This window comes from Nerophis ophidion, linkage group LG24 (genome assembly GCF_033978795.1).
Source record: "Nerophis ophidion isolate RoL-2023_Sa linkage group LG24, RoL_Noph_v1.0, whole genome shotgun sequence".
Taxonomy (NCBI): domain Eukaryota; kingdom Metazoa; phylum Chordata; class Actinopteri; order Syngnathiformes; family Syngnathidae; genus Nerophis; species Nerophis ophidion.
Window position 1 is genome coordinate 38,943,504 of NC_084634.1, and position 20,000 is coordinate 38,963,503.

General features: G+C 30.0%; 1 protein-coding gene across 1 annotated transcript in view; it reads right to left on the minus strand.

Annotated features, from left to right (window-relative positions):
* Positions 1–19,507, minus strand: part of dtl (denticleless E3 ubiquitin protein ligase homolog (Drosophila)) — a 29,252-nt gene extending 9,745 nt beyond the window's left edge. The window contains exons 1-11 of the mRNA XM_061886839.1: positions 19,284–19,507; positions 12,936–13,073; positions 12,775–12,867; positions 12,638–12,699; positions 12,457–12,577; positions 6,545–6,610; positions 6,364–6,482; positions 6,218–6,291; positions 6,046–6,152; positions 5,849–5,953; positions 69–181 (exon numbers count right to left, since the gene is read on the minus strand). Coding sequence (XP_061742823.1) covers positions 69–181; positions 5,849–5,953; positions 6,046–6,152; positions 6,218–6,291; positions 6,364–6,482; positions 6,545–6,610; positions 12,457–12,577; positions 12,638–12,699; positions 12,775–12,867; positions 12,936–13,073; positions 19,284–19,335 — 1,050 coding nt within the window. The 5' untranslated portion in view covers positions 19,336–19,507. The remainder of the gene's footprint in view (positions 1–68; positions 182–5,848; positions 5,954–6,045; positions 6,153–6,217; positions 6,292–6,363; positions 6,483–6,544; positions 6,611–12,456; positions 12,578–12,637; positions 12,700–12,774; positions 12,868–12,935; positions 13,074–19,283) is intronic.
* Between the last annotated feature and the right edge of the window lie 493 nt (positions 19,508–20,000).

Sequence of the window (20,000 nt, forward strand, 5' to 3'; positions counted from 1 at the left end):
CCATGAAGGAACAAACGCTGCTTTGGAATGGTGGAGAACGAGGCCTCCCGTCTCCTATTGTGACGTACCTTCCAGATGTATGTGTTGTTGTCACTGGAGCCGCTGGCCAAGAACTGGTCATCTGGGCTAATTGTGGACTTGATGTAAAAGGATGAGTTTTGGTGCCCACTGAACACTGCCTCTGTGGAGGGAAACAGGAATGAGGATCCTTATCTTATCTTCTCATATATATATATATATATATATATATATATATACACACACATATATATTACATACATATATATATATATATATATATACATACACATATATATATATATATATATATATATATATATATATATATATATATATATATATACATACATACATACATATATATATATATATATATATACATACATACATACATACATATATATATATATATATATATATATATATATATATACATACATACATACATACATACATATATATATATATATATATATATATATATACATACATACATACATACATACATATATATATACATATATATATATATATATATATATATATATATATATATATATATACATACATACATACATACATACATATATATATATATATATATATATATATATATATATATATATAAATATATATATATATATATATATATATATAAACAGCCATCAGATTGTACAATGCATATTTTCATTTTGACTGTACATGTACTGTAAATGTATAATGTATTTATATTATTCAAATGTGAATAATACTATATAACAGACTGTATTTATGTTATTCAGGAGTGAATAATGCCGTATAAAAGATTGTATTTATGTTGTTCACATGTGAATATTGCTGTATAATAGACTGTATTTATATTATTCACATGTGAATAATGCTGTATAATAGACTGTATTTATATCATTCACATGTGAATAATACTGTATAATACTGTATTTATATTATTAACATGTGAATAATGCTGTGTAAGACTATATTTATATTATTCACATGTGAATAATATAAATACAGTCTATTATACAGCATTATTCACATGTGAATAATGCTGTATAATAGACTGTATTTATATATATATAAATATGTGAATATTTATATATATAAATATGTGAATATATATATTCACATGTGAATAATGCTGTATAATAGACTGTATTATTTTATTCAAATGTGAATAATGCTGTTTAATACTGTATTTATGTTATTCACATGTGAATAATGCTGTATAATAGACTGTACTTATATTATTCACATGTGAATAATGCTGTATAATAGACTGTATTTATGTTATTCACATGTGAATAATGCTGTATTATAGACTATTGTTTTATTCAAATGTGAATAATGCTGTTTAATAGACTATTTATGTTATTCACATGTGAATAATGCTGTATTATAGACTATTGTTTTATTCAAATGTGAATAATGCTGTTTAATAGACTGTATTTATATCATTCAGATGTGAATAATGCTGTATAATAGACTGTATTTATATTATTCAAATGTGAATAATGCTGTATAATAGACTGTTGTTTTATTCAAATGTGAATAATGCTGTTTAATAGACTGTATTTATGTTATTCACATGTGAATAATGCTGTATTATAGACTATTGTTTTATTCAAATGTGAATAATGCTGTTTAATAGACTGTATTTATGTTATTCACATGTGAATAATGCTGTATAATAGACTGTATTTATATTATTCACATGTGAATAATGCTGTCTAATAGACTGTATTTATATCATTCACATGTGAATAATGCTGTATTATAGACTGTATTTATGTTATTCACATGTAAAAAATACCAAAGTGTTTATTGTGTATTGTGAGCTAACTGTGGAGCTAAAATTCCCCCAGGGATCAATAAAGTACTTTATATTCTATTTAATGTGCTTTTTTTGGACCATTACAATTATCTGAGACAGTTTTAGCAAGCACACAGCTGCATATTGCTTTTGTGAACAGTACCCTCTTCTTTTACCTCACCCATTTTCAATAGGACACAACTTGATAGCTCCATCTAGTGATCAGCATGGGTAAAATACTGGATGTAGTCTGGAGGTTAGCCAGCGTCAATCAAGGGAGTTTACTGTACTGTTCAAAGATTCAAGTACAAAACAATTAACATTTAGAGAATAAAGCTGTGTTTTTAGGAACATTTGGGAGACGTTTTTAGACAGAAAAGTAGTAATGTTAAAAGAATACATCCAATGTTTTTCTCTAGTGTAATAACACTTTGTTTGAAGTAAAATGTTCAAACCAATTCTTACTAAATGTTCAGTGTTTCTCCAAAATGTATTTGGTAGTAAAACTTTTCAGGGAGAAAGTTTTTTGGGTTGTTTTAAAAACAACAATGTTTTTTCTCAGAATTTTCTTTTCTGAGTAAAATAAGAAATATTTCATGGTAAAAAAAAAAGTTTTTCTGATAATACATTTTATCAATAAAATAAGCTCTCTGTTTTTACTGGTGTTTTTTTATAAAGGGAAAGTTTTTATATACTATGAAAAAGTTTTTTTTCTAGTTAAATTTAGATATTTCCGAGTAAATATGTGACTTTTTGGCAAATGTCTTTTCCAGATAATGTTATTTTTTATTAAAATAAGATGTTTTTTCCTTGTAAAATAGGATTAAATCATTCTGGTAAAAAGTTTTTTTCTGGCAAAGTATGTTTTTTTAATAAAATAAATGGGTTTTTTAGTAAAATAAGACCCACTTTACTAGATTTTTTCTACTATTATAAGACTTTTTTGCGATAAAATGCAGGATTTTTTTTGCAGTAAAATGTTGATGTTTTTGTCATAAAACTCTGTTTTTTGGTAGTAAATTTATGTTTTTGTTATAAAATTCAGATTTTTTATATTAAATTTAAACGTTTTTGCCATAAAGTTGTTTTTTTTGGTATTCAAATTTGGATGCTTTTGTCAAATCATCTAAAATTTACATGATTTGTTGTAAAATTCCGAATTTTTTTTTGTAGTAAAATTGTGATGTTTTTGTTACAAAATCACATTTTATGTAGTAAAATTTTTATGTTTCTGTTATAAAATTCAGGGTTTTTTGTAGTAAAATTTTGATGATTTGTTATGAAATTCAGATTTTTTGTAGTAAAATGATGTTTTTGTTATAAAATTCAGATCTTTTTTGTAGTAAATTGATGTTTTTGTTATAAAAATCAGATCTTTTTTTACTCATAATATTATGTTTTTGTTATAAAATACACGTTTTTTGTAGTAAAATCTTGACGTTTTTGTTATAAAATTCATAATTTATAAAGTTCTGATTTTTTTGGTATTAAAATGTTGATTTTTTGTTGTAAAATTCAGATATTTTTTTGTATTAAAATTTAGATGATTTGTTGTCAAATTCAGATTTTTGTGTAATAAAATGTTGATGTTTTTGTTATAAAATTCAGATCTTTTTTTGGTAAAATGTTGATGTTTTTGTTATAAAATTCATATTTTTGTAGTAAAATTTTGATGGTTTTGTTTAATAAAATTCAGATATTTTTAGCAGTACATTGTTGACGTTTTTGGTAAAAAATGCAGATTTTTTTTTTAAATGAAATTTTAAAGTTTTATTATAAAGTTCAGATATTTTGGGTATTAAAATTTTGACGTTTTTGTCATAAAATTCTGATTATTTTTTGTTATAAAATTTAGATGATTTGTTGTAAAATTCAGATTTTTTTTGTAGAAAAATTTTGATGTTTTGTTATAATTTCCAGATTTTTTTTGTAGTAATTTTTTAGTTTGTTATAAAAGTCATATTTTTTTTTAGTAAAATTGTGATGCTTTGTTATAAAATTCAAAATTTTTTGTAGTAAAATCTTGACGTTTTTGTTATAAAATTCATAATTTATAAAGTTCTGATTTTTTGGGGTATTAAAATGTTGATTTTTTGTTGTAAAATTCAGATATTTTTTGTATTAAAATTTAGATGATTTGTTGTCAAATTCAGATTTTTGTGTAATAAAATGTTGATGTTTTTGTTATAAAATTCAGATCTTTTTTGGGTAAAATGTTGATGTTTTTGTTATAAAATTCATATTTTTGTAGTAAAATTTGGATGTTTTTGTTTAATAAAATTCAGATATTTTTAGCAGTAAAATGTTGACGTTTTTGGTACAAAATGCAGATTTTTTTAAAAATGAAATTTTAAAGTTTTATTATAAAGTTCAGATATTTTGGGTATTAAAATTTTGATGTTTTTGTTATAAAATTCTGATAATTTTTTGTTATACAATTTAGATGATTTGTTGTAAAATTCAGATTTTTTTTGTAGTAAAATTTTGATGTTTTGTTGTAATTTTCAGATTTTTTTGTAGTCATTTTTTTGTTTCCATTACACAAGTCAGATCTTTTTTAGTAAAATTGTGATGCTTTGTTATAAAATTCATATTTTTTTGTCGTAAAATCTTGACGTTTTTGTTATAAAATTCATAATTTATAAAGTTCTGATTTTTTGGTAATTAAAATGTTGATTTTTTGTTGTAAAATTCAGATATTTTTTGTATTAAAATTTAGATGATTTGTTGTCAAATTCAGATTTTTGTGTAATAAAATGTTGATGTTTTTGTTATAAAATTCAGATCTTTTTTTTGGTAAAATGTTGATGTTTTTGTTATAAAATTCATATTTTTGTAGTAAAATTTTGATGTTTTTGTTTAATAAAATTCTGATATTTTTAGCAGTAAAATGTTGACGTTTTTGGTACAAAATGCAGATTTTTTTTAAAAATGAAATTTTAAAGTTTTATTCTAAAGTTCAGATATTTTGGGTATTAAAATGTTGATGTTTTTGTTATAAAATTCTGATTATTTTTTGTTATAAAATTTAGATGATTTGTTGTAAAATTCAGATTTTTTTTGTAGTAAAATTTTGATGTTTTGTTGTAATTTTCAGATTTTTTTTGTAGTCATTTTTTTGTTTCCGTTACACAAGTCAGATCTTTTTTAGTAAAATTGTGATGCTTTGTTATAAAATTCCTATTTTTTTGTCATAAAATCTTGACGTTTTTGTTATAAAATTCATAATTTATAAAGTTCTGATTTTTTGGTAATTAAAATGTTGATTTTTTTGTTGTAAAATTCAGATATTTTTTTGTATTAAAATTTAGATGATTTGTTGTCAAATTCAGATTTTTGTGTAATAAAATGTTGATGTTTTTGTTATAAAATTAAGATCTTTTTTGGGTAAAATGTTGATGTTTTTGTTATAAAATTCATATTTCCGTAGTAAAATTCTGATGTTTTTGTTTAATAAAATTCTGATATTTTTAGCAGTAAAATGTTGACGTTTTTGGTACAAAATACAGATTTTTTTAAAAATGAAATTTTAAAGTTTTATTATAAAGTTCAGATATTTTGGGTATTAAAATTTTGATGTTTTTGTTATAAAATTCTGATTATTTTTTGTTATAAAATTTAGATGATTTTTTTGTAGTAAAATTTTGATGTTTTGTTATAATTTTCTGATTTTTTTGTAGTAATTGTTTTGTTTCCGTTATACAAGTCATATTTTTTTTTAGTAAAATTGTGATGCTTTGTTATAAAATTCATATTTTTTTGTAGTAAAATTTTGTTGTTTTGTTATAAATCAAAACATTTTTTAGTAACATTTTGATGTTTTTGTTATAAAATTCAGAATTTTTTGTAGTAAAAGACTATGTTTTTGTTATAAAGTTCATATTTTTTTTGTAGTAACATTTTGATGTTTTTGTTATAAAATTCTGATTTTTATTTTCTGAATAAATAAATGACATTTTCCATGAATTTCCTGAAGACACCTTCCCATATTGTGAGGTTTGTCAATAGTTTGCTTACCCGGGCTGCTTTTGACTCCACTGACGTTGAACATGTAAATGGTGTCGTCAGTGCAGTTGCACATGACGTTGGATCTTGTGGAGTCCAACACCAGCCCGGAATAACCTGCAAACACAAGCAGAAAAGCTCCAGTCACATTACGGAGCATTGCTATGCACTGCTCTACGTTTCCGGCGAGTAAAAAGTGCAAAACTAACCCAGACGCACGCGCATGGAAGAACCAGGATACAGGAAGGTCTGCAGGGCTACTGGATCGTGATGGTGCACCGTGTAGTTTTTCCTCAAGTCCCACATCTTAACAACACTTCACAGATGGAATACAAGTTAGTTTAGAAGTGCATTTGAAAAAGAACTTAAGTCAGTCTTTACCCATCCACGGCGCCAGAAGAGATGAGCGTGTGCTGATCTCGAAACAAAACCACAGTGACACTTTGCTGGGTGTCCTGCAAAACACTTTTCAAAATAAGAGTCCTCTCCAGCTGGCTAAAGGGCGCTCGCCTGTCCGGGGAACTCACCACACTCGGAGCCATTCCACGAGTGCTGAGTCGTCGCTTCTTGCTTCTGGACCCCGGGGGGTTGGCGTCTGCTTTGTTGTGAGCGCCGCAGATCTGCTTGACCGGTTTGTAGAAACCATCTGAAAAGGAAACCAGGGATGAATATTGTGTGCCTGCAAAGGGAGGAGCTTGGAATTGGTACCTCTTTTGCTGCAGCGTGTATCCCAGACTAGAATATTTCCATCTCTAGCACCGGTACAGAACACAGCTGGAAGAAGATCAAATAACTTCATGTTCATCATTCATCTACATGCTTCTGGCAAACTACTTAAAAAAATGTTTATTCTCGTAAAACAAGACCACCTTTCCTGGATTGTTTTCTACTATTATAAGACTTTTTGTTATAAAATTCAGATTTTATTTTTGTAGTAAAATTTTAATGATTTCTTATAAAATTCAGATTTTTTGGGGTAGTAAAATGTTAATGTTTTTTTTATAAAATTAAGATTTTTTTTTTTTGTAAAATTGTGATGTTTTTGTTATAAAAATCAGATTTTTTTGTGGTGAAATGTTGACGTTTCTGTTATAAAATTCAGATTTTTTTTGTGGTAAAATGTCGACGTTTTGTTTATAAAATTCAGATTTTCTGAAGTAAAATGTTGATGTTTTTGTTATAAAATTAAGATTTTTTGTACTTAAATTTTGATGAGTTGTTATAAAATTCAGATTTTTTGTAGTAAAATGTTAATGTTTTTTTTAATAAAATTCAGATTTGTCTGAAGTAAAATTGTGATGTTTTTGTTATAAAAATCTGATTTTTTTGTGGTTAAATGTTGACATTTCTGTTATAAAATTCACATTTTTTTTTGTGGTAAAATGTTGACGTTTCTGTTACAAAATTCAGATTTTTTGTAGTAAAATGTTAACGTTTTGTTTATAAAATTCAGATTTTTTGAAGTAAAATGTTGTTTTTGTTATAAAATTAAGATTTTTTGTACTTAAATTTTGATGAGTTGTTATAAAATGTAGATTTTTTTGTTGTAAAATGTTAATGTTTTTTTTTATAAAATTCAGATTTGTCTGAAGTAAAATTGTGATGTTTTTGTTATAAAAATCGGATATTTTTTGAAGTAACATTTTCATGTTTTTGTTATAAAATTCTGATTTTTTTTGGAGTGAAATGTTGACGTTTGTTATAAAATTCAGACCTTTTTTGTAATAAAATCTTGATGTTTTTGTTATAAAATTCTGATTTTTTTAAAATAAAATTCAGATTTGTCTGAAGTAAAATTGTGATGTTTTTGTTATAAAAATCGGATCTTTTTTGAAATAACATTTTCATGTTTTTGTTATAAAATTCCGATTTTTTTGGGGAGTGAAATGTTGACGTTTTTTTATAAAATTCAGACCTTTTTTGTAATAAAATCTTGATGTTTTTGTTATAAAATTCAGATTTTTTTTTTACTAAAATTTTGATGAGTTGTTATAAATTCAGATTTTTTTTTGTAGTAAAATGTTAATGTTTTTGTTATAAATTTCAGATTTTTCTGTAGTAAAATTGTGATGTTTTTGCTATAAAAATCGTATCTTTTTTGGAGTAACATTTTGATGTTTTTCTTATAAAATTCTGATTTTTTTTTTGTAGTGCAATGTTGACGTTTGTTATAAAATTCAACCTTTTTTGTAATAAAATCTTGATGTTTTTGTTATAAAATTCTGATTTTTTTGTAGTAAAATTTTGATGATTTGTTATAAAATTCAGATTTGTCTGTAGTAAAATTGTGATGTTTTTGTGATAAAAATTGGATCTTTTTTGGAGTAACATTTTTATGTTTTTGTTAGAAAATTCCGATTTTTTTTTGTAGTGAAATGTTGACGTTTGTTATAAAATTCAACCTTTTTTGTAATAAAATCTTGATGTTTTTGTTAAAAAATTCTGATTTTTTTGTAGTAAAATTTTGATGTTTTTGTTATAAAATTTCGATTTATTTTTTTTGTACCAAAATTTTGATGATTTGTGATAAAATTCAGATTTTTTTGTACTAATGTGTAAATATTTTAGTTATAAAATTCGGATTTTTTGTAGTAAAATGTTTTGGTTACAAAATTCATATACTTTAAGTAAAATGTTGATGTTTTTGTTATAACATTCAGATTTTTTTGTAGTAAAATTTTGACGATTTGTTATAAAATTCAGATTTTTTTGTAGTAAAATGTTAATGTTTTTGTTATAAAATTCAGATTTTTATGGAGTAAAATTGTGATGTTGTTATAAAAATCTGATGTTTTTGTAGTAACATTTTGATGTTTTTTGTTCTAAAATTTGGATTGTTTTGTAGTAAAATGTTGACGTTTTTGTTATAAAATTCCAAAAATTTTTGGTAGTAAAATTTTTATGTTTTTGTTATAAAATTCTGATTTTTTTTCCCCCCCCAGATAAAACAACAACAAAAAAGTACATTGTTATGTCATTGCCTGAAACCAGCAGAGTCCCCGTTGATCCAGGAGCCATCAGTTTGCGGCCTGAAGAACTGTTCTCCGTCAAACACACCATCTGCAGCTTCTATTTTGATGTTATATCGTTCCAAAACGTGTTACTCTTTGAAAGGCACAACACGTTTTAGAATGATACCATCATGTGTATCACAATTTTTTTTAATTTATTTATTTATTTATTTTTTAAATTGGAGTTGGACAAAATGTAAAAAACTGACTGGTTAGCTGCTGCATGCTGTCAATCATGGAGCAGCACCAGAAATCCAATCAATGAGCTTGTGGGCGGTCTAAAGAGACAAGCTTCAGTATGAGTGGCAATTTTCCGCCTGGCACAAGTTTTGGACTTGTCTCCATTCAATTTTTTGAAGGTGGAAAAATGCAGGAGCCAAAACTGTCATGTCAGACATGTCCTTCTCCCAAATCATGGCCATGCTTACTTCCATCATGCATGCACCAAAATGACACATTTTCTCTCTAACACAGAGGTGTTAAAGTTTACCAGTCTATTTTTTTTAAACTAAAATGTAAAAAAATATGTTAAGTTGCAACAATTTTACCTTAAAATGTAGTGCATATTACTTGAAATGGAATAACACTACTGCTGTGTTTGTGGGGAAAAAGGCAGCTCAGTTGCCAGAATTTTACTGTAAAATGTACTTTTTTTTTACTGTAAATAAAAAAAATGCATTTTTACAGTAAAAGTTTTTTTTTTTATCGCAAGTCAACAACTGCAGATTTTTGGGTGTATTACTTTGGTACTTTAACTTTAATGACAATACAGCACCACAGTTTATTACAGTAAAAAAAAGTAAAAATGCTGTGAAACCACGGTAAATTTCACAATTTTACTATTGATTCTATCGCTACTTTCACATTGCACAATTCGATGGATAGTAAAATTTAGATGTTTTTGTTATAAAATACATATTTTTTGTAGTAAAATTTTGATGTTTTTGTTATAAATTTCATATTTTTTGTAGTAGAATTTTGATAGTTTTTTTTATAAAGTTCAGATTTTTTGGTATTAAAAATCTCATTTTTTTCTTATAAAATTCACATATTTTTTTGTATTAAAATTTAATTGATTCGTTGTAAAATTCAGATTTTTTTGTTATGAAATTTTGATGTTTTTGTTAGAAAATTCTGAAATTTTTTGGTATTAAAATTTTGTTGCTTTTGTTATAAAATTTAGATTTTTTTTGTAGTAAAATTTTGATGTTTGTTATAAAATTCAGATTTTTTCCCCCCCGAATAAAACAAAGAAAAAAGTGTTCCTCCCAAAATGACATTTTCCATGAATTTCCTAAAGACAGCTTCCTATATTGTGGCCTTGGGTTTGATACCCGTGATCTAATAGAATTCAGATTTTTTTTGTACTGACATTTTATGTTTTTGTTATAAAATTATATCTTTTTGTAGTAAAATTTTTGTTTTTTTATAAAATTCAGATTTTTTTTTGTAGTGAAATGTCTATGTTTTGTTATAAAATTACTTTTTTGTAGTAAAATGTTAATGTTTTTGTTTTATAAAATTCAGATTTTTTTGTAGTAAAATGTTTAGGTTTTTGTTATAAAATTCAGATTTTTTAAAATTTTATTTGAAAGTTTTTTATAAAGTTCAGATTTGGTATTAAAATGTTGATGATTCTGTTTTAAAATTGAGATATTTTTATGGATTAAAATTTAGATGATTTGTTGTCAAATTCAGATTTTTTGTAGCAAAATTTGTTTTTGTTATAAATTCAGATCTTTTGTAGTAAAATTTTGATGTTTTTGTTATAAAATACATATTTTTTGTAGTAAAATTTTGATGTTTTTGTTATAAATTTCAGATCTTTTTTGTAGTAAAATGTTGATGTTTTTGTTATAAAATTCATATTTTTGTAGTAAAATTTATGTCTTTTTTTAAATAAAATTCAGATCTTTTTGTAGTAAAATGTTGATGTTTTTGTTATAAAATTCCTATTTTTTGTAGTAGAATTTTGATGTTTTTTTTATAAAGTTCAGATTTTTTGGTATTAAAAATCTCATTTTTTTCTTATAAAATTCACATATTTTTTTGTATTAAAATTTAGTTGATTCGTTGTAAAATTCAGATTTTTTTGTTGTGAAATGTTGATGTTTTTGTTAGAAAATTCTGAAATTTTTTGGTATAAAAATTTTGTTGTTTTTGTTATAAAATTTAGATTTTTTTGTAGTAAAATTTTGATGTTTGTTATAAAATTCAGATTTTTTTTGTAGTAAAATTTTGATGTTTTTATATAAAATTTAGATTTTTTTTTATAGTAAAATTTTGACATCTGTAATAAAATTCAGATATTTTTTTTGTAGTAAAATGTTGACGTTTTTGTTATAAAATTCAGATTTTTCCCCCCGAATAAAACAAAGAAAAAAGTGTTCCTCCCAAAATGACATTTTCCATGAATTTCCTAAAGACAGCTTCCTATATTGTGGCCTTGGGTTTGATACCCGTGATCTAATAGAATCCCAGATTTTTTTGTAGTGACATTTTATGTTTTTGTTATAAAATTATATCTTTTTGTAGTAAAATTTTTAAGTTTTTGTTATAAAATTCAGATTTTTTTTTGTAGTGAAATTTCTATGTTTTTGTTATAAAATTATTTTTTTGTAGTAAAATGTTAATGTTTTTGTTTTTAAAAATTCAGATTGTTTGTAGTAAAATGTTTATGTTTTTGTTATAAAATTCAGATTTTTAAAAATTTTATTAGAATTTTTTTTATAAAGTTCAGATTTGGTATTAAAATGTTGATGATTCTGTTTTAAAATTGAGATATTTTTATGGATTAAAATTTAGATTTGTTGTAAAATTCAGATTTTTTTGTAGTAAAATTTGTTTTTGTTATAAATTCAGATCTTTTGTAGTAAAATGTTGATGTTTTTGTTATAGAAATACATATTTTTTGTAGTAAAATTTTGATGTTTTTGTTATAAATTTCAGATCTTTTTTTGTAGTAAAATGTTGATTTTTTGTGATAAAATTAATATTTTTTGCAGTAAAATGTTGATGTATTTTTTTTTCAATTCAGATCTTTTTGTAGTAAAATGTTGATGTTTTTGTTATAAAATTCATATTTTTTTGTACTAGAATGTTGATGGTTTTTTTTTATAAAGTTCAGATTTTTTTATATTAAAAATCTCATGTTTTTCTTATAAAATTCACATTTTTTTGTATTAAAATTTAGATTCGTTGTAAAATTCAGGGTTTTTTTGTAAAATGTTGATGTTTTTGTTTGATAATTCTGATATTTTTTGGTATAAAATTTTGTTGTTTTTGTTATAAAATTCAGATTTTTTTTGTAGGAAAATTTTGATGTTTGTTATAAAACACAGACTTTTTTATAATAAAGTTTTGATGTTTTTTATATAAAATTCAGATTTTTTTTGTAGTAAAATTTTGACATTTGTAATAAAATTCAGATATTTTTTTTTGTAGTAAAATGTTGACGTTTTTGTTATAAAATTCTGATTTTTCCCCCCGAATAAAACAAAGAAAAAAGTGTTCCTCCCAAAATGACATTGTCCATGAATTTCCTAAAGACGGCTTCCTATATTGTGGCCTTGGGTTTGATACCCGTGATCTAATAGAATCCCACAATACCTTTGTCCTCTGGAGCAAAGGTGACAGATTTGAGGCTGCAAAGGTGGCCCTTAAAGCTGCCTAAAAGCTCCCCTGACTTGACGTCCCACAAGCTGGCCATCTGGTCGCCTGCAGCAGTCACCTACAGCCACAAAGTGGTAAATAAGACACACACACACACTAGTGATGACTTGGGTCTTACCAACTGAGACTCCCCTGGTACCCAGGCTATGTCAAAGACGGCGTTCTCATGAGCCAGCCATTCTGCAAGAACACACGCTCAACATTAATACTCCTCCAAAAATGATGCAGCTACAAAAAAAAAAAAGGGGTGTGTACCTTTAAGAAGTGGCTTTCCTCGTCCTTCTGTGTTGTAAATCCTAACAATACCTTCTTCATTCGCCACGGCAAGAACGTCCTGAGTCTCCCTTGCTGGGGTGTAGTTAAATAAATCACATTTTCATGTGGTGTCACCTGATTATAAAGAGCTGGGGGTTTACCTGAGGAGAAAGACAATCCGAACGGTGGGACAGAATCCCCGAGGTTCCCGTAGGAGATGTGTTCATCGTGGCAAACACACTGGTAGCCTTGCAGGAAGGACCCCAGGGGGTACTTGGACCAGGGCTGTGCAGGAAGGGCTAGAAGGAAACACCCATTATTATTATTATTATTATTATTATTATTATTATTCAGAGGTGGGTAGAGTAGCAAGAAATTGTACTCAAGTAAGAGTACTGTTACTTTAGAGATGTATTACTCAAGTAAAAGTAAGGAGTAGTCACACAAATATTGACTTGAGTAAAAGTAAAAAGTATGTTGTGAAAAAACTACTCAAGTACTGAGTAACTGATGAGTAACCTGTTTGTTTAATGATGACGGCAACAAATAATGCACAAAAACATAAAAATAGCAATGAGCAAATTCAGAGCCAGGAATATCTCTTAAGCAACTAAAACAATAATATATATTAAAAATTAGTACATTAAAATAAAAAAAAATAAGGCACATTGAGCCACAATAACTAAACAGCAACGCGGCTCAGTAGGCATTCATTGATTGATTGACTAAAATATGTATTAGTAGATTGCACAGTACAGTACATATTCCATACAATTGACCACTAAATGCTAACACCCCAGTAAGTTTTTCAACGTTAATCAATTACTTAATAAATGACCAAGTCGAGGTGATCTACCTCACATATATACACACACACACATATCAATCAATCAATCAATGTTTACTTATATAGCCCTAAATCACTAGTGTCTCAAAGGGCTGCACAAACCACCACGACATCCTCGGTAGGAAAACTCACACCCAGTGGGACATTGGTGACAATAATATATATATATATATATATATATATATATATATATATATAATATACACACATATCTTATATATATATATATATATATATATATATATATATATATATATATTTTTTTTTTTTTTTTTTTTACATACAGTATATAATTTATATTTATCTATTTTGCCGTTTTTGTTGACATGTTGAAGGTGTTTTAATGAATATACATGCATGTTTAACATATAGATTCCTATCTTTCATGAAGACAAGAATATAAGTTGGTGTATTACCTGATTCTGATGACTTGCATTGATTGGAATTAACATCCACGTTTTCAAATGGAGGAGAAAAAAAGTTCCTCCTGTCCGTCTAATACCACATGAAAGTCGTTGGTGTTTGGCATCTTATTTGTCCAGCTTCCATATTCGTTTTTATACACTTTACAAGAAATACATTGGCGGCAAACTCCGTAGCTTGTTAGCTTGTTTGCGCTGGCTTTCGGAGACTCTTATTTTGTTAGCGCAGGCATGATGGAGCGGCGCTTTTATTGTGAAGACAGGAACTGTGCGATCAGTCTTTAGGCTTTTGACGGGAAGTACGGTTGAAATAAAAAGTGTCTTTTTTCCTTTACACTTTTGATTGATTGATTGAAACTTGTATTAGTAGATTGCACAGTACAGTACATATTCCCTACAATTGACCACTAAATGCTAACACCCCAATAAGTTTTTCAACGTTAATCAATTACTTAATAAATGACAAAGTCGAGGTGATCTACCTCATATATACATATACACACATATCTTATATATATATATATATATACATACATAAATACATACATTTACATATAGTATATCATTTATATTTATCTATTTTGCCGTTTTTGTTGACATGTTGAAGGTGTTTTAATGAATATACATGCATGTTTAACACATAGATTCCTATCTTTCATGAAGAAAAGAATATAAGTTGGTGTATTACCTGATTCTGATGACTTGCATTGATTGGAATCAGACAGCATAGTGCTGATAACGTCCACGTTTTCAAATGGAAGAGAAAAAAAGTTCCTCTTTCCTGTCTGATACCACATGAAAGTCGTTGGTTTTTGGCATCTTATTTGTCCAGCTTCCATATTCGTTTTTTTACGCTTTACAAGAAATACATTGGCGGCAAACTCCGTAGCTTGTTAGCTTGTTAGGGCTGGCTTTCGGAGACTCTTATTTTGTTAACGCAGGCTTTTATTGTGAAGACAGGAACTGTGCGATCAGCCTTTAGGCTTTTGACGGGAAGTACGGTCGAAATAAAGTGTCTTTTTTCCTTTACACTTTTGATTGATTGATTGAAACTTGTATTAGTAGATTGCACAGTACAGTACATATTCCGTACAATTGACCACTAAATGGTAACACCCCAATAAGTTTTTCAACTTTTTTAGGTCGGATTCGACATGTGACGGTCACGTGACCGCCTGGCTCGGTTTGATTGGTCCCACGTCACCAGTGACTGCATGTGATTGGTGAAAAGCAGGCATGTGATACATCCTACTTAGAATGCGTGTCTGACAAAATCAAAACAAACAAAACGTGCATTAACAGATCGATAAAGAAAAAGTAGTGAGTAGCGAGCTGAATGTAGATAAATGGAGCGAAGTAAAAGTAGCGATTCTTCTCCATAAATATACTCAAGCATAAAAACTACTCTTAGAAGTACAATTTATCCCAAAAGTTACTGAAGTAGATGTAACGGAGTAAATGTAGCGCGTTACTACCCACCTCTGTAATGATTATTATTAGGAATTGTGCAACATTCTGCATCGTATTCATGCTTTTTTTGCTGCAATGCATAAATCAATTGTACCAAACCTACAATCCTGGTCAAAAGTTTACATACACTTGTGAAGAACATCATGTCATGGCTGTCTTGACTTTCCAATCATTTCTACAACCCTTATCTTTTTGTGATGTAGTGATTGGAGCACATATTTGTTGCTCACAAAAAACATTCATGAAGTTTGCTTATTTTATGAATTTTTTATGACTCTACTGAAAATGTGAGGGTCAAAAGTATACGTACAGCAATGTTCATATTTGCTTACATGTCCCTTGGCAAGTTTCACTGCAATAAGGCGCTTTTGGTAGCCATCCACAAGCTTCTAGGTTGAATTTTCCACCACAAAATTGCTGCAGTTCAGCTAAATGTGTTGCTTTGCTGACACGGACTTGTTTCTTCAGCATTGTCCACACATCAGGACTTTGGGAAAGCCATTCCTTTACCACTTTTGAGGTGTGTTTGGGGTCATTGTCCTGTTGGAACACCCAACTGTGCCCAAGACCCAACCTCCGGGCTGATGGTTTTAGCTTGTCCTGAAGAATTTGGAGCTAATCCTCCTTTTTCATTGTCCCATTTAAAGCAGCAGTTCCATTGGCAGCAAAACAAGCCAATAGCATAATACTACCACCACCATGCTTGACGGTAGGAATGGTGTTCCTGGGATAAAAAGGCTCACCTTTTCTCCTCCAAACATATTGCTGGGTATTGTGGCCAAACAGCTCCATTTTTGTTTCACCTGATCACAGAACTTTCCTCCAGAAGGTCTTATCTTTGTCCATGTGATACTCAAACAACCATGCTTGACGGTAGACACGGTGTCCCTGGGATTAAAAGCCTCACCTTTTCTCCTCTAAAAATATTGCTGCGTATTGTGGCCAAACAGCTCCATTTTTGTTTCATCCGACCACAGAACTTTTGTCCAGAAGGTCTTATCTTTGTCCATGTGATACTACCACCACCATGCTTGACCGTAGGGATGGTGTTCCTGGGATTAAAGGCCTCACCTTTTCTCCTCCAAACATATTGCTGGGTATTGTGGCCAAACAGCTCCATTTTTGTTTCGTCTGATCACAGAACTTTCCTCCAGAAGGTCTTATCTTTGTCCATGTGATACTACCACCACCATGCTTGACGGTAGACATGGTGTTCCTGAGATTAAAAGCCTCACCTTTTCTCCTCTAAACATATTGCTGGGTATGGTGGCTAAAAAGCTCAATTTTTGTTTTGTCTGACCACAGAACTTTTGTCCAGAAGGTTTTATCTTTGTCCATGTGATACTACCACCACAATGCTTGACGGTAGGTGTGGTGTTCCTGGGATTAAAGGCTCCACTTTTTCTCCTCCAAACATATTGCTGGGTATTGTGGCCAAACAGCTCCATTTTTGTTTCACCTGATCACAGAACTTTCCTCCAGAAGGTCTTATCTTTGTCCATGTGATACTCAAACAACCATGCTTGACGGTAGACACGGTGTCCCTGGGATTAAAAGCCTCACCTTTTCTCGTCTAAAAATATTGCTGGGTATTGTGGCCAAACAGCTCCATTTTTGTTTTGTCTGACCACAGAACTTTTGTCCAGAAGGTCTTATCTTTGTCCATGTGATACTACCACCACCATGCTTGATGGTAGACATGGTGTTCCTGGGATTAAAAGCCTCACCTTTTCTCCTCCAAACATATTGCTGGGTATGGTGGCCAAACAGCTCCATTTTTGTTTCACCTGATCACAGAATTTTCCTCCAGAAGGTCTTATCTTTGTCCGTGTGATACTACCACCACCATGCTTGACGGTAGACATGGTGTTCCTGGGATTAAAAGCCTCACCTTTTCTCCTCTAAACATATTGCTGGGTATTGTGGCCAATCAGCTCATTTTTTGTTTCATCTGACCACAGAACTTTCCTCCAGAAGGTCTTATCTTTGTCCATGTGTTCCTCAAACAACCATGCTTGACGGTAGACATGGTGTTCCTGGGATTAAAAGCCTCACCTTTTCTCCTCCAAACATATTGCTGGGTATTGTGGCCAAACAGCTCCATTTTTGTTTCGTCTGACCACAGAACTTTCCTCCAGAAGGTCTTATCTTTGTCCATGTGATACTACCACCACCATGCTTGACGGTAGACATGGTGTTCCTGGGATTAAAAGCCTCACCTTTTCTCCTCCAAACATATTGCTGGGTATTGTGGCCAAAAAGCTCAATTTTTGTTTTGTCTGACCACAGAACTTTTGTCCAGAAGGTTTTATCTTTGTCCATGTGATACTACCACCACCATGCTTGACGGTAGACATGGTGTTCCTGGGATTAAAAGCCTCACCTTTTCTCCTCTAAACATATTGCTGGGTATTGTGGCTAAACAGCTCCATTTTTGTTTTGTCTGACCACAGAACTTTTGTCCAGAAGGTCTTATCTTTGTCCATGTGATACTACCACCACCATGCTTGACGGTAGACATGGTGTTCCTGGGATTAAAAGCCTCACCTTTTCTCCTCCAAACATATTGCTGGGTATTGTGGCCAAACAGCTCCATTTTTGTTTTGTCTGACCACAGTACTTTCCTCCAGAAGGTCTTATCTTTGTCCATGTGTTCCTCAAACAACCATGCATGACGGTAGGCGTGGTGTTCCTGGGATTAAAAGCCTCACCTTTTCTCCTCCAAACATATTGCTGGGTATTGTGGCCAAACAGCTCCATTTTTGTTTCATCTGACCACAGAACTTTCCTCCAGAAGGTCTTATCTTTGTCCATGTGATGCTACCACCACCATGCTTGACGGTAGACATGGTGTTCCTAGGATTAAAGGCTTCACTGTTTCTCCTGCAAACATATTGCTGGGTATTGTGGCCAAACAGCTCCATTTTTGTTTGGTCTGACCGCAGAACTTTCCTCCAGAAAGTCTTATCTTTGTCCATGTGATACTACCAACACCATGCTTAATGGTAGGCTTGGTGTTCCTGGGATTAAAAGCCTCACCTTTTCTCATTCAAACATATTGCTGGGTATTGTGGCCAAACAGCTACATTTTTGTTTCATCTGACCACATGTCAAGGAGTGGCTAAATCATGCTAGAATGAAGGTTTTAGAACGTCCCTTCCAAAAGTTTGACTTAAACGTGTGGACAATGCTGAAGAAACAACTCCATGTCAGAGAAGCAACACATTTAGCTGAACTGCAGCAATTTTGTGGTGAAAAATTCAACCTAGAAGCTTGTGGATGGCTACCAAAAGCACCTTATTGCTGTATGTATACTTTTGACCCTCACATTTTCAGTAGAGCCATAATAAATTCATAAAATAAGCAAACTTCATGAATGTTTTTTGTGAGCAACAAGTATGTTCTCCAATCACTACATCATAAAACATAAGAGTTGTAGAAATGATTGGAGACTCCAGACAGCCATGATGATGATGTTCTTTACACGTGTGCGTAAACTTTTGACCAGGATTGTATGTGCAATTGCTTTTTAACATGTTTAATACCAGTAGTGTTTAATCTACATCCTAGTTATTAAGTCAGCTTAGGGCCTGGTCCAAAATGTCAATGATATTGCATTCAAATGGAGATTTCGGCTCAAACCGATACAGCAGACAAAACTGATTTTTATTATTCGATTAAACTGGATCGTGCAATAAATTGAATGCCACAAAATGGGAATCATCTTTGATCTGACCACGCTTGGAGACAAATAGCCGTGTTAAACTCACCATTCTGCCGTGCTCTCCCGAGGCGTCTGTCAACAATTGAACGGAAAAGCATTCCCGTGCTTTAGATCGGTCCCAAATATATATTTACGGAGGCAAAGTGCATTTATCGTCGGCGGGTAGTTGCTCGGTGTTAGTATGAAGGCTCTTCTTTCCCGCGAACTGAAGGCTTGAAGGAGGGGACAAATTCCCCGCTAAACTTGCAAGATTAGCTCCTATTGGTCGAAAGGCACTTTTCCGCTTTAAGGCGACTTCCGTTTCCGCTTTTTCAGCGCCTGTGGATTTTAAAAATAAAATACCCCCATTTAAGATCGATTAACTGTTTGTCCCAACAGAGACAGACATTCTTCTTGGGCAGTTTAGACGGTCGTATTGAATACTTACTGAATTTAAAACGACTATTTTAATCAATTAATCAATCAATCAATTAAAGCGGCTCAGGTCCCACATCAGGGCAAGGAAAAACTCAACCCCATGGGATAAAATGAGAAACCTTGGAGGGGACCGCAAATATGGGGACCCTGGCCCCCAGGGCGACCGGTGCAATAGGTGAGGAGGGGATGTAGTTAATAGTGTGAGAGTCCAGTCCATAGTGGATCTAACATAATAGTGTGAGAGTCCAGTCCATAGTGGATCTAACATAATAGTGTGAGAGTCCAGTCCATAGTGGATCTAACATAATAGTGTGAGAGTCCAGTCCATAGTGGATCTAACATAATA